This window comes from Myxine glutinosa, chromosome 9 (assembly GCF_964187855.1).
Source record: "Myxine glutinosa chromosome 9, kmMyxGlut1.1, whole genome shotgun sequence".
Classification (NCBI taxonomy): Eukaryota; Metazoa; Chordata; class Myxini; order Myxiniformes; family Myxinidae; genus Myxine; species Myxine glutinosa.
In genome coordinates this window covers 31,361,978-31,374,210 of record NC_136269.1, presented here as the reverse complement: position 1 = coordinate 31,374,210, position 12,233 = coordinate 31,361,978, and the positions used below count along the sequence as shown (strand labels likewise).

Here is a 12,233-nt window from a genome sequence, read left to right as displayed (position 1 = left end):
ACAGCTCTCAAGCCAGACGACTTTGGTTTTTCATGAGCTCCAAAGGGATTGCAGCAGGATTTCTGCTTCAAGATGAACTTTTCCTTGGCAGTCGTCATTTTTCTGCAGCTCCTTCAGATGTGAACTGCCAATTTCTGTTGGTGGCAGGCCTAAGCATTACACTAAGCCAACTTGGACTTTCCCTGGGGATCTTAGACTGTGAAAGTTGCATCACCTCGACTTACCCACATGGGAAATCCCAGTTGGAATTCCCCAGATGAGAATTCCCCTCAGGCCCAGTTGAAAATGAAAGTATATGATACTTCAAAGCAATTGATGGTTGTTCCCTGTGTTCCCTGTCATGGCTAGGTTAGAATGATTGTATAATAGTGCAGCGGCATAGCAAACCAATTGTGCATTTTGTGATGGAAGCACCAAATTTGGCAGAATGATAGAATATTATATGGAGAACATTTTCAGATATGGAACCACTTTGGAATTCACCCCAATGTGGCCGCCATATTGGATTTCAAAATGGCGGCTTAAAAATCTTTAATTACAAATATTTCTGGTTCTATACCAGCTACAGCCTTGATTTTAGTGTCTGGATGTACAAACTTGAGGTCAAGGAATTGAATGGTTCTACTTAGAAGTTGATTTACTGACGCCATATTGGATTCCAAGATGGCGGCTTCCGAAAATCTGCTGACCGATATCTCTGGTTCTATGCCAGCTAGATACTTGATTCTGGTGTCTAGATGTACATTTCTGAGGTCAATGAATTGAATGGTTGTATTGAAATATGTTTTAATGCACATAAGCAACTGATAATCCCATATTACGTACATTGTATACACACGTTCAGCAAGAGAACTAGCGAGCGTATTGCATCAAGTCATGCCAAGTGTCACAGTTCCAACTCAATGTGAGCAGTCACCATCACAGGCACACAGTGCTGTGCATTTCAGAGCCGCTTTCTTGCACTTGCATCTCCCACTGCAACCGTTTTCGCACCCACAACAGATGAGTTCATAGCAGGATTTGGCAGCTTCTGGTAGTGTTGTCCACAGAGGATCGAACTGTCCGTCATTGTCCACCCACCCCCAGTCGCATGGTGATGGGAGATAGCAGTGTGGGACAAGAGACTGTCCCCAACAATGTCCACCCTGGTAAGTTGCTCTCTTCACGTGTTGTACTAGGGCGGCCTGTGTTGGAGGTATTGCTTCAATGGATCGAGATTTCTTTGCAAAGAGTTTCTTTCTTGCCAGATTCACCTCAGAACATGTGCATGTGTGGTCGTACAGAAGCACTACGTATCTCTCCAGGGTTGCCAGTGTATCCTCAGAGATCTCACTTGGTGCAGATGCCAGGTCCAGGAATGCATTGGTCACTTCTGGAAAAGTTTCCCATACTGCCCATGCTGTTTTCTTGCCACGACCTGCAAAGCTCGAGACGGTATCACACCCTGTGATTGCATGGAAGATTGGCAGTGCCTTGGCTTTGTCTGGTCCCAGGGTAGCAGACAGCTCGTGTGCTGCTATGTAGCGGAAGTTCTTTCCGGTTCCAAGCGCTAACCAGAGTTCGTCCACTACCTCATTAAGCTCCTGGGCCATCCACACATCGAGAACCACCACATCTGTGTCCACGGTGCGGATGAGTACTCTGCGGTGTCCAGATTTCATAGCAGCTGCTGCGTGGAGCATCATGCGCGTGTCTGCTTCCTCGTGATTGCACGGGGCCAAAGCGGCTGTGTCTGCACATGGTGGTACAGCAATGACCTGTTGGTGTAAGCATGAACAATACCGTGATGTAAATTAAATGTGAATTCCTTTGGTGTAGGTGGTCACGAATAAAACCTGACATGAATCTGCATAACATTTATTAATTTATTTCAGTACATTATTTCAAGTACATAAATACAGGGCAATTATTATTATTATTATTATTATTATTATTGTTATTTACTTGGCATCAAACACATGAAATCATACAATATGACATTGCACATATAACAGTAGCCTGTTCATGTACACTCCCCCAAGATGCCAGGAAAGAAAAAAGCAATTCAAGAACACTATGGCCAATAGGCCTTTCTTAACAATTTGAGGGAGTGTACCGTGGACAGCTAAAGATTATATATACAATACAAAATATTATTCCGAATAGATAATACAAATCGGGATTATATAATCAAAATTAAATTATATGAAAAGAATACACATATGTGGGTAAGAATTTACTCTACAACAGCATAAATCAATAATACATTGTATAATATGTACTAAAACCACAGAAGATTGTACACACACTCTCAAACACACAAGCAGGCACGCACCCACTCTCACCACCCAGACACATACACACACTTTCACTAACACACACTAACATACATCATGCACATTACCTGTTCACCGTCAGTAGCAATCAGCTGTTTGTCTGGCACATCGATGGACTCCGTGACCTGCTTAGACAGAAAGCTGAAGAGTTCCTCCTTGTTCTCGTCGACACGGAGGAAACTGTGCCAGTTGCCTGGTAGGAGGGCAGAGCCAGTGACACGTCTGCGTATTCCCTTGCCTCTGTTGGTCCTTGCAGTTGCCTTCAGGCTGCCTGACTTTGCATAGCGGTCCCACACTAGATCGAGACGAGATCGATGTTGAAGCTGTGACATAATGTATGGAACGAATACTTTTGTGGCATAGTCAAGAAATGTTTTGGTCTGGCCTGGGCTCAGCATTTGAACTATTACAGCTCCATCGAGGATCACAGAAGATACTTGTGGTGGGTCCGACTTTGTTTCGACAAGCTGTTCTAAGGGCTGCAACAAGTCAGCTTTGGAACCAAAGCGGAGCTGTCCATTTTGCGAGAGTGCTGGCGGATGTGCGCTGTTCTCATGTTTGAAGAACTGCTCGAGACCCCCATCTCTGGTTTGGCATGCGATGTATAGTCTGGAGAAGAGCTCTGAATCACTCTTTGCAGAGGCTACTTGTTATTTGCTCTTCTGGGCAGCTTTGACCTTGATGGATGAAAACAACGGGAGTTTGTTGCGTTTGATGACATCATTGAGTGGCTTGGATCTGTCTGCCAGACGTTCCTTCTCAAATGAATGGAACTGATCTCTCCCAATCTGTACAGCTGTACGCACAGTATGCTTCACACTGTTGTATTTGAGAAGTTGAGCTATTGTCACAGACGCCGATGCCGATGACTGACATGCCTGATCTTTGATGCCTGCGCCCTCTAAAATCATGGAGACCATTGTCAGCAGCAGTTGTGGCACAGACTCTTCTTGACATTTGTTTGAGAAGGACCCATTGAAAGGCTGAGATGACTGGAACATATCCTTCCTTATAATCCCTGCAGCTCGTGCCAGGTGCACAACATCACTGTCAATATCATGTTGACATGCCTTGGCTAATGCACTGCCAATGTCTTCCTGAAACACCAGCAGGACATCTCTTCCCTGCCTGTGCTCCTGCAGATCAGGGAAGTGTGCCAGGATACGCTCCTTGAGTCTGGTTGTATGGACTCGTGTTTCCAGCACAACTCCGAACTGTTCCATTCTCATTGTGTAGAGCTTGGTGAGGTCTGCCATCTTGAATACAGGAGCAGTGTCTTCTTCTTTAGCAGTTTCCTCTATGTACGTTACCAGTTCAGCAAGGACTATTGCTGAAATGACATCTACCGTGCTCTGGCTTTGCTCAGCAAGCTTTTTTGCTGCCCTCACGCGGTTGTATAGGGATGTCAAACATTTCTTATGGTACTTGGCCTCTCTTGCGACCATGTCCCCAGCACTCAGTTGGGCTAACAAAGTGGTATCCTGAAGAAACTCTGCAGCCTTGCGAACGTGTTTATCTAGTTCCAATGTCGCTGCTTGATGAAACTCCAAACCAAGCTCTTGCTGGCAGAAGAAGCACAAATTGTCGCATATGCTATCAACACAAGCTGCCTGAGACCTAGTAAGCTTGTACTTATCTGTGATTGTACTGGGGATAGGGCTTCCCTCTGGATGACTTCTCTTCTGTACCCGCTGTAGCTTGGTAGTGTTATATTTCACCCTGCATGACTTGTGCCACTTGGCTTGGTGGGCAGCTAGAGTGGCAGCTATCCCTTGGCCTTCATCCAGTCGTTGCAAGTCCACGTCTTGTGGCAGCTTGCCTAGTTTATTGAATGCTGATAGATTGTCTTCAAGTGTCTTGTATCCAGCACCTGCATCAGTTCTTTTCGTGACAGCAGGACACTGTAGGGACTCTCCTATATCAACTTGACACAGAACACAGAGTTCCCAGTCCAGTGGCGTCTTTGGCGTTGAAGTTACATGCTTGGTAACATGAACTAACTTGAACTGCTTCGACATGATTGAAACCTGGATGGAGCAAACAAACAAAAAAGTCGTTTAATTAGGGGTTAATCAACGGACCAGCATGTTTTATCTACAGGACAATACACGACCCCCCCTGAAATTTGACACCAAATGACCTCTTTTAGGGGTATTTTTGGCCGAAATTTTCAAATTTTTCACTCCCCAGACCCCTAGATGTTCCCTTGAGCTCAGAATCGCCGCTGTAATGTGTCTACTGATGTTAGAAAAGATATAGGGTGAATGGGGCAATAATTGTGCCTGTAGGATTTGTTTCCGCCACCCCCCCTAAGGGTTACAGATTTTTAAAGCCGCCATTTTGAAATCCAATATGGCGGCGACCTTGGGTGAATTTCAAAGTGGTTCCATATCTGAAAATGTTCTAAATATAACATTCTATCATTGTGCCAAATTTGGTGCTTCCATCACAAAATGCACAATTCTTCTTAAATTTTTGCTATGCCGCTGCACTATAATACATTACAAATGCTGATTTTTGAACCTATATGCCATACGTACATGTACATTATTGCTCATATCTCAGAAACTATTGTAGTGCCCATCACAAAACTTATGTGGAAGCTTCTTGACATCATTAGGTACATCTGGGATGAATTTGAGGAAATGTGAAGGATACATTTTTTTTGGATTCACGATTGAAGTTTATATTTTGTGATAACTTTTTTGTGATTTGAGGTAGGAAAATGTTGCCCAGACAAATTTATAGGGCATGCAAATACCTTTAAAATGACACCAAAACCAGCTCTCTAGGTGTTATACTTTTAGAGATATGGCCATTTGAATTCGCGACATCGCGCTAATTAGTCCAAAGTTCGTTAACCTGTATCTCACTAATTAAGAGGCTGTTAGCAAAAATATTTGAGTTCTAACTGTTTTTCATGGGTCCCAATTGGTTCCCAAAGTTTTACAAAAATCTGAGAGATGACGGCAGATTCTTTGATGATTTGACATGGAATGACCCCATTGGAGAAGAGGAAAGATTTCATATCTGAAGCAATGATGGATTCCATGACTTTGCTGATTAATTGGGAGAAGGCTGATTGGTCTGTAGTTGCTGGGATCTGTTTTTGCGCCTTTTTTGTGCAAAGCGGTGATGTTGGCTGATTTCCAAGCAGATGGCAGATGACCTTGAGCAAAAGAGAGGGTGAAGAGAACAGAAAGAGGGAGTGAAAGAGCGGCAGAACATGATTTTAGGACCCGTGGGCTGATGCCGTCAGGACCAGTTGCAGAATCAGAGTCTAGGGTTGACAGAAACTTTTCCACCTTGTCAGGAGGAAAGGACACAGAGTCCAGGAGCAGCTGGGTACGACTGGGTATGGTGGGTACAGAGAGGGATGGGTTTGGGACACAAGATTTAGAGGCAAACACAGAGTCGAGGCATTCAGCTTTTTCACGTGCGGAGTCAGCCGTTAAGCCGTTTGAGGTGAGGGAGGGGATGGAGGGGGAACAAATACCAGAAACAGATTTGACCAGACGCCACCAGGATTTGGAAGAGGGAGACAGACAAGAGAGTTCGGTCTTGAGAACGGTGAGATATTGTTTCCTGGCTCTCCTGAGGGTGGACACACACTTGTTTCGGGCTTTGTGAAAGGAAATGAGATTTCCTTCCGTTGGATTTGCTTTCCAGGAGACGAAAGCAAGTTGTTTCAGGGCAACAGCCTCACCACAAGATTCCGTGTACCATGGACAGGAGGAAGGGTATGACAACTGAAGACGAGATGGGATAAATCTGTGCATGAGAGAGAGCAATTTACTTTGAAAGAATTCCCAGGATGAGTTGATGTCAGAGGCGGTAGAGATGGGAGACCAGTCCAGATGATTGATGGCTGCTTGAAGACCGTGCCAGTTGGCCTGAGTGAAATGCCAGACTCGTCGACGCTGAGGAGGCTCTCTGAGAATGGTCAGAGAGATGTCCACTTTGACAAGCACATGATCAGATGAGCCGATTGGAGCAGAAGAAGAGCAGCAGACATTTTCAGGGAAGTTTGTCATAACCAAATCCAGAAGAGAAGATGCTCCGTTGACTGAGATCCGGGTCGGGAAATTGACAGATTGTGTCAGTCCCAGTGAGTCGCAGAAGTCCTTTGCTGAAGAGCCGTGGCTGGTGAGAGAGGTACCCACACCCAGCCAACTGGCATGGTGACAATTGAAATCACCACATATGAGGAAGAGAGAGTTGGGATGGGTAGATAGAAGTTGGTCCATATTATCAGACAGCGAGATGTAGATGGAGTCATCGCTGTTTGGTGGACGGTACAACACACATATGAACAAAAGGTGGGAGCGAAGGGGAAGCCGTAGCCAAAGGTATTCCTGGGGGTGAGGTGGAGAGAGGGCAGTGGAGGGCGAGTGAGGAAGAGAGTTTTTTATAAAGATAGCAACCCCACCTCCAGGACGAGGCTCAGGTCTATCATACCGGAGGAGGGAGTAACCTGGGAGAGATACCAAGGCATCAGAGACATCATGAAGGAGGAAAGTTTCTGTTAAGCAGATCACATCTGGTTTGTCAGAAGCAACCTGTATGGAGAGATCAGTCAAGTTTGAGCGGAGGCCCCGGATGTTTGAGGTCCATACCGTTAATGAAGAGGAAGGGGGAGCATCGGGTCCAGAACAGGGGGGGGGGTAGGGGTAGGGGTAGGGTAAGATGTGGAAGAGGAGGAAGAGGTAGGGAGAGCTGTTGAAGGTGTGTCAGAGATTTCAGAGATTTCAGAATAGCTTGGAGAAAGGGAAGAATGGGGCGGACAAAAGGTTTGATGGAGATTGGGTGAGGCACAGTGAGGTGTTATTTGAGGAGGGGGAAGAGCGAGGCAGAAGGTTGGGGGAGATGAAGGTGAAAGTTGGAAGGGGGAAGAAGCAGGGAGGATGCTTTGAGGAGGGGTGAGAGGGGAGTCTAGGAGGGGAGGAGCGAGGGAGAGTCTCGGAGGGGAGGGGTGTGGGGGGAGTTTAGGAGGGAGGGGAGGGAAGGGGCAAGGGGGAAGATTTGAAAGAGATGGGTGATGGGGAAGATTTGGAGGGGAGGGGCAAGGGGGAATATTTGAAAGAGATGGGTGATGGGGAAGATTTGGAGGGGAGGGGCAAGGGGGTGGATTTGGAGGGGAGGGGTGATGGGCAAGTTTTGAAGGGGAGGGATGATGGGGAAGTTTTTGAGGGAAGGGGTGATGGGGAAGATTTGGAGGGGAGGGGTGAGATTGGATTTTAGAAAGTGTACGATTCATGGGAAACGAACATTTTTTGCAAAATGAGTTTGAGACCTTCGAGTCAAAAATACGTTTGAGGACACTGAAGGAGGGGTGGAGTTCTGGATAGTTTAGGGAATGTAGAAAGGAGGAACTGTAAGAGATGGTATTATATATATTTTTTGGAATGAATAGATTTGGTGAGCAAGACGAAAGCATCCTTTTGTAGGAGAAGAAGAAAAGGGTGTTATAATATATGAGAGAAAATAGTTGTTCAGGGGAGAGATTATACATTTATAACCACGTGATCGCGTACGAAGAACGAACGAACATATAAGAACAACAAATAAACGAATAAGACCTGGGAAGGAAATATTTTTTGGGGTTTTTTTTTTTTTTTTTGTGAGCAGAGATATTAAACAAGGAGGTTCGGGGTGAACGACTGGGACGAAACAGAGAACGAAAATAATTGCAGCGGATTCGACGAATCGCTAAGAGAAAAACAAAACCACAAGGTCGGAGACGGTACGGTAGTCTAAGCCTACGAGAACAAGGCCGCAGAATACTCGATACGCATTCACCGACGATTGTGTATACATGTACGAAAAATTAGCACCGAAAATTTTCCAAAGGATACGCTATAGGTACATACACCGAAAGATAGATACAGTCTCGACAAAAACACAATTGAGAAAAATCACTTAGCTTCGAAAGCGTGAGCGCATGGGACAGCTTCGAAAAGACGTGACCTCGCCGTGATCTCGCGAGACTTGGCTGAATTGCATCACATCACAAAATCTCGAGAAGATGTCAAGCCGGGTGTCCGTCAGCTAGCAATCATTGGTGGACCTTCGTCTTCTGAAGAGTAGGTGGGTTACCTGAACGCGTATCCGTACCCTGAACAAATTACAAAATTCTTGCCCAAATAATCTTCGGTTGAACACCAGGCCTGGCCAGCAGGTTGGTGAAAGACTTGGGTCAAATACTTTCCCAGCCCAAAAGGATGGGAATAATAGAGGTCATTAATGAAGTAGTAGTAGACAGAGGTTGCCCATCCAGCCCAGTGTAGGTTGCAATTCGGAAAATCATTAAAGGATTCCCCTAATCAAACCCAAAAATCTCGATGAAACCACAAATGTGGAAAAAAGAAAAGAAAATGTAAGACTGACAATTAATCCGTATAGGAATAAGTGTTAAAGATTTTTCCTTTAAATTGGAGACCATCATTGAAGTCCTATTAATTGAGGGTGTTTTTTGTACTTATCAACAAAGACATCTGTAAAGATTAGTGTTAACACAGTATTTGTATTCACACCTGAATGCGTCTGGACTATATTTTATGGCATTGTAAGCAAAGGTATGGAAGGGAAGGAGGGAATCGATCACGCTGTACATGTAGGTAGTACATGCAGACGGACAGTCTGAGTTTGGGAACAAGCCCTCGTACAATTCACGATCGGTATACATCAAGGATGGATTTGCCATTTTTAACCGTTTATTTTTTCTTATTACCTCCGCCACCGAAGGTGAATGGAGTTTATGTTTTCACCCCTGTTTTTTTGTTACTTGCAAAAATCGAGGATTTTTCAAGTATATTGGTTGGTCTTGTGCCTTATTCTGTCTGTTTGTCTGTCGAGGATTCAATTTCCTGCAGGTCACAATTTTAAACCGATCTTTACGAAACTTCACCAAATGCAAGAGTTGGTCATAAGGAAGAAGCATATTGATTTTTGAGGTCAAAAAGTCAAAAGGTCAACATAGGTCAAAGGTCGACAACATTGTCAAATTTCTAAAATCCTCAATTTTCATCCGATTGACGACATTTGAAGAGGCTTTACATATCAGGTCAATGAATTCAACCACCAATTATTTTTGAGGTCAACATAGGCCAAAGGTCAACAACCTAAGGTGGAATTTCTAAAATCCTCAATTGTAATCCGATTGACTTGACATTTGAAGAGGATTTGCATATCAGGTCAAGAAATTCAACCACCAATTATTTTTGAGGTCAACAAAGGCCAAAAGGTCAACATAGGCCAAAGGTCAACAACTTAGGTGGAATTTATAAAATCCTCAATTTTCATTCGATTCACTTAAAATTGAATAGGATTTGCATGTCCAGTTGCTTAATTCAACCACCAATGATTTTTTGAGGCCTAAAGATGAAAAGGTAAACATAGGCCAAGTTTCTAAAATCGTCAATTTTCATCTGACTGACTTGAGGTTTGAAGAGGATTTGCATATGAGATCACTAAATTGAACCACAAATTATTTTTGAAGTCAACATAGGCAAAAATGTCAACATAGGCCAAAGGGCAACAACATATTTTAGGGATTTTTCATGCATCATAGCAAGAGCCTTGTCTATCATAGGAATGTCTATTAATCCTGTAGTAGTAGTAGTAGTAGTTGTAGGAGGAGGAGGAGGTGTTGTAGTAGTAATAGTCGTCGAAGTAGTACTAGCACTTACTGCCACAAATAATTCCCAGATTTCTGTGTGGTTGGCTGTAATTAGGATTGGCTCAAGTCTTTCACGAACCAGCTGGCCAGTCCTGACCTGAGCTGAAGGTGATTTGAGCAGGAATTCGTAATTTGCTCAGGGTGCCGGCGATAGCTCGCCTACTCTTCTCGAATGACACCGTGGGATCTTTACCGTCCATCAACTCGTATTACCAGATGTGGCTCCCAGTTTAACGTCCATCCGAGCCGCAGAACACTTTGTGGTGCAACACCCTACATTCAAAACACCAATTTGTAGACGAGCCGACGTTCGAACGCTCCCTAAACAGTTCATTACTTACACCTTCGGTTGGACAATAATAATGTATTTTAATTTGCCAAAACATTACTTTGTTTATTAAAGTGTGCTTTTCATTTTTTTGTTGTTATATTTTTCGAGTTGTTTTAAAGTTTGTTGAAATTGGATTTATTTTGTTTCGAAAGTTTGTGAATTAAATTGTTTGTCTACTATCTATACTACCTGAATAATAATAATCTCACCTGTTTGTTAATCTCCTTGGAAGTAACATTGCCAACAATCTCCAGGCCAGAAAGAGCGACTGAACTTAATGCATACACTCCATATTTAAATAACCCAATGTGCACATTTTGCCACATCACTATTTAAACAATCTCAGTTCTAATGTAACACACAACAGATTAGATGTATTGGAAGAAAACTGGGCACTATTATTGATAACAAGCTAACTTTTGATGAAAATACCGATTGCTGTGTACAAGAAATCAATGCAACATTGTATCTTCTCATAAAGTTTAATTAATGCGGTGTTAGCTCACACGTGATGCGGATGTTGACCAATTACTTACTGATCGGCGTTTTGTCATGTAATTTGATTTCCTGGTACAGTTATCTAAATGTGCGGAACAAGTCACGATTGAGAAAGGTCATTATATTGGCATTTAAAGTGGGTGGGCCTTAAACCAGTATGGAGTCTCTATACTTGCGAGCATCGGAAAGGAAGTCGAGGCAGGTGTGTACCGATGAAAGTCACTTCTTGAACGGACTTTTTGAAAAACTGCCATCAGGGAGACGCTTTCGTGTAAGGAGGATGAAGAAGAACATTTTCAAAAAGGAATTTGTACCATGTGCAATTCAAGTGCTAAATTCAATTCCCAGCCATTTTGCTGATTGGTTCATCTTCCATATTTTTTACCCTGTTTTCTTATTCCCTTTGATGTATTATGTTTTTATCATTGTTTAACTTATGGTGTCACCAAAGAAGAATTTCCCTGGATATGGGATAATAAAGATTATTATCTATATAATAATAGCGTAAGGACTCGACTTTGTTATCCCTTTTACGCTGCACCCAGTGACCCAATGCCCACGGCACTCATGGATTTACGATCTACGAACCGCGCTCTTTGTTTATCACGTACAGGCATACTCGAAAAATCTGAATTAGCCGACGTTTGGGCCCAAAAGCATCCGATTAACTGCCGATACGACGCCATCTAACGACGCCATCGTATTGGCGTCTGCTGGGCGAAGGCGAAGCAAGCCGTCCGCTGATTGGACAGGCGAAGGCGAAAGCAAGCCGTCCACTGAGTGGACAATCCAGGGCATGCATTTGTGCCGGTGTCGGCGATCGTTGTTCATATACGCACTCTTCATTCTCATCTTTCTTCCTAACTCTTACTCGGACAAGCAAATCCCCTATGCCATCCATAATGGTACACTCTATCCATACACCACATCCTCCCTTCCGTGGATGTTCCACGGGTTTCGGCTAGTTATTAGGTTTACTCTCCATGAAATGGAGAGTAACCTATTATTACTGCTAGAGTTTTTCTTATTATTATTATTATTATTATTCTTCCACCCTATTTTGCACCTCCGAAAACTTCATAATTAAGTTTCTTAGCAACCGCTGGTCGGATTGACAGGAAATTTTCATCAAATGATCGGCTAGGCTCGTATAATTTTTTAATGCTAATGATGACGTCATAGGTCACGTGGTATGGGCGCCATCTTGTAAAACACCTTCAACTTTGCCCCTCTGTATCTCCGAAACGGCTCAATGGAAAAATTTGAGGAATGGCTCATTCTAAAGAACTCTGCAACGGGAACAAAAAACATGTGTATTGAGTATATCAAAAATGCTAACGTTAAGAGGTTAGAATTCGTCAAACACAGTTTTTCTCCCCCGAAAAAGAGATTTTTCCCCCAGATGCTTAGT

The 12,233-nt window shown here is 43.6% G+C and overlaps 1 protein-coding gene across 1 annotated transcript in view; it reads right to left on the bottom strand.

Annotated features, from left to right (window-relative positions):
• Positions 1–764: 764 nt before the first annotated feature.
• LOC144893713 (uncharacterized) overlaps positions 765–12,233 on the bottom strand; it is a 23,104-nt gene continuing 11,635 nt past the window's right edge. Inside the window, exons 2-3 of the mRNA XM_078785087.1 lie at positions 2,384–2,508; positions 765–1,757 (exon numbers count right to left, since the gene is read on the bottom strand). Coding sequence (XP_078641213.1) covers positions 900–1,757; positions 2,384–2,508 — 983 coding nt within the window. The 3' untranslated portion in view covers positions 765–899. The remainder of the gene's footprint in view (positions 1,758–2,383; positions 2,509–12,233) is intronic.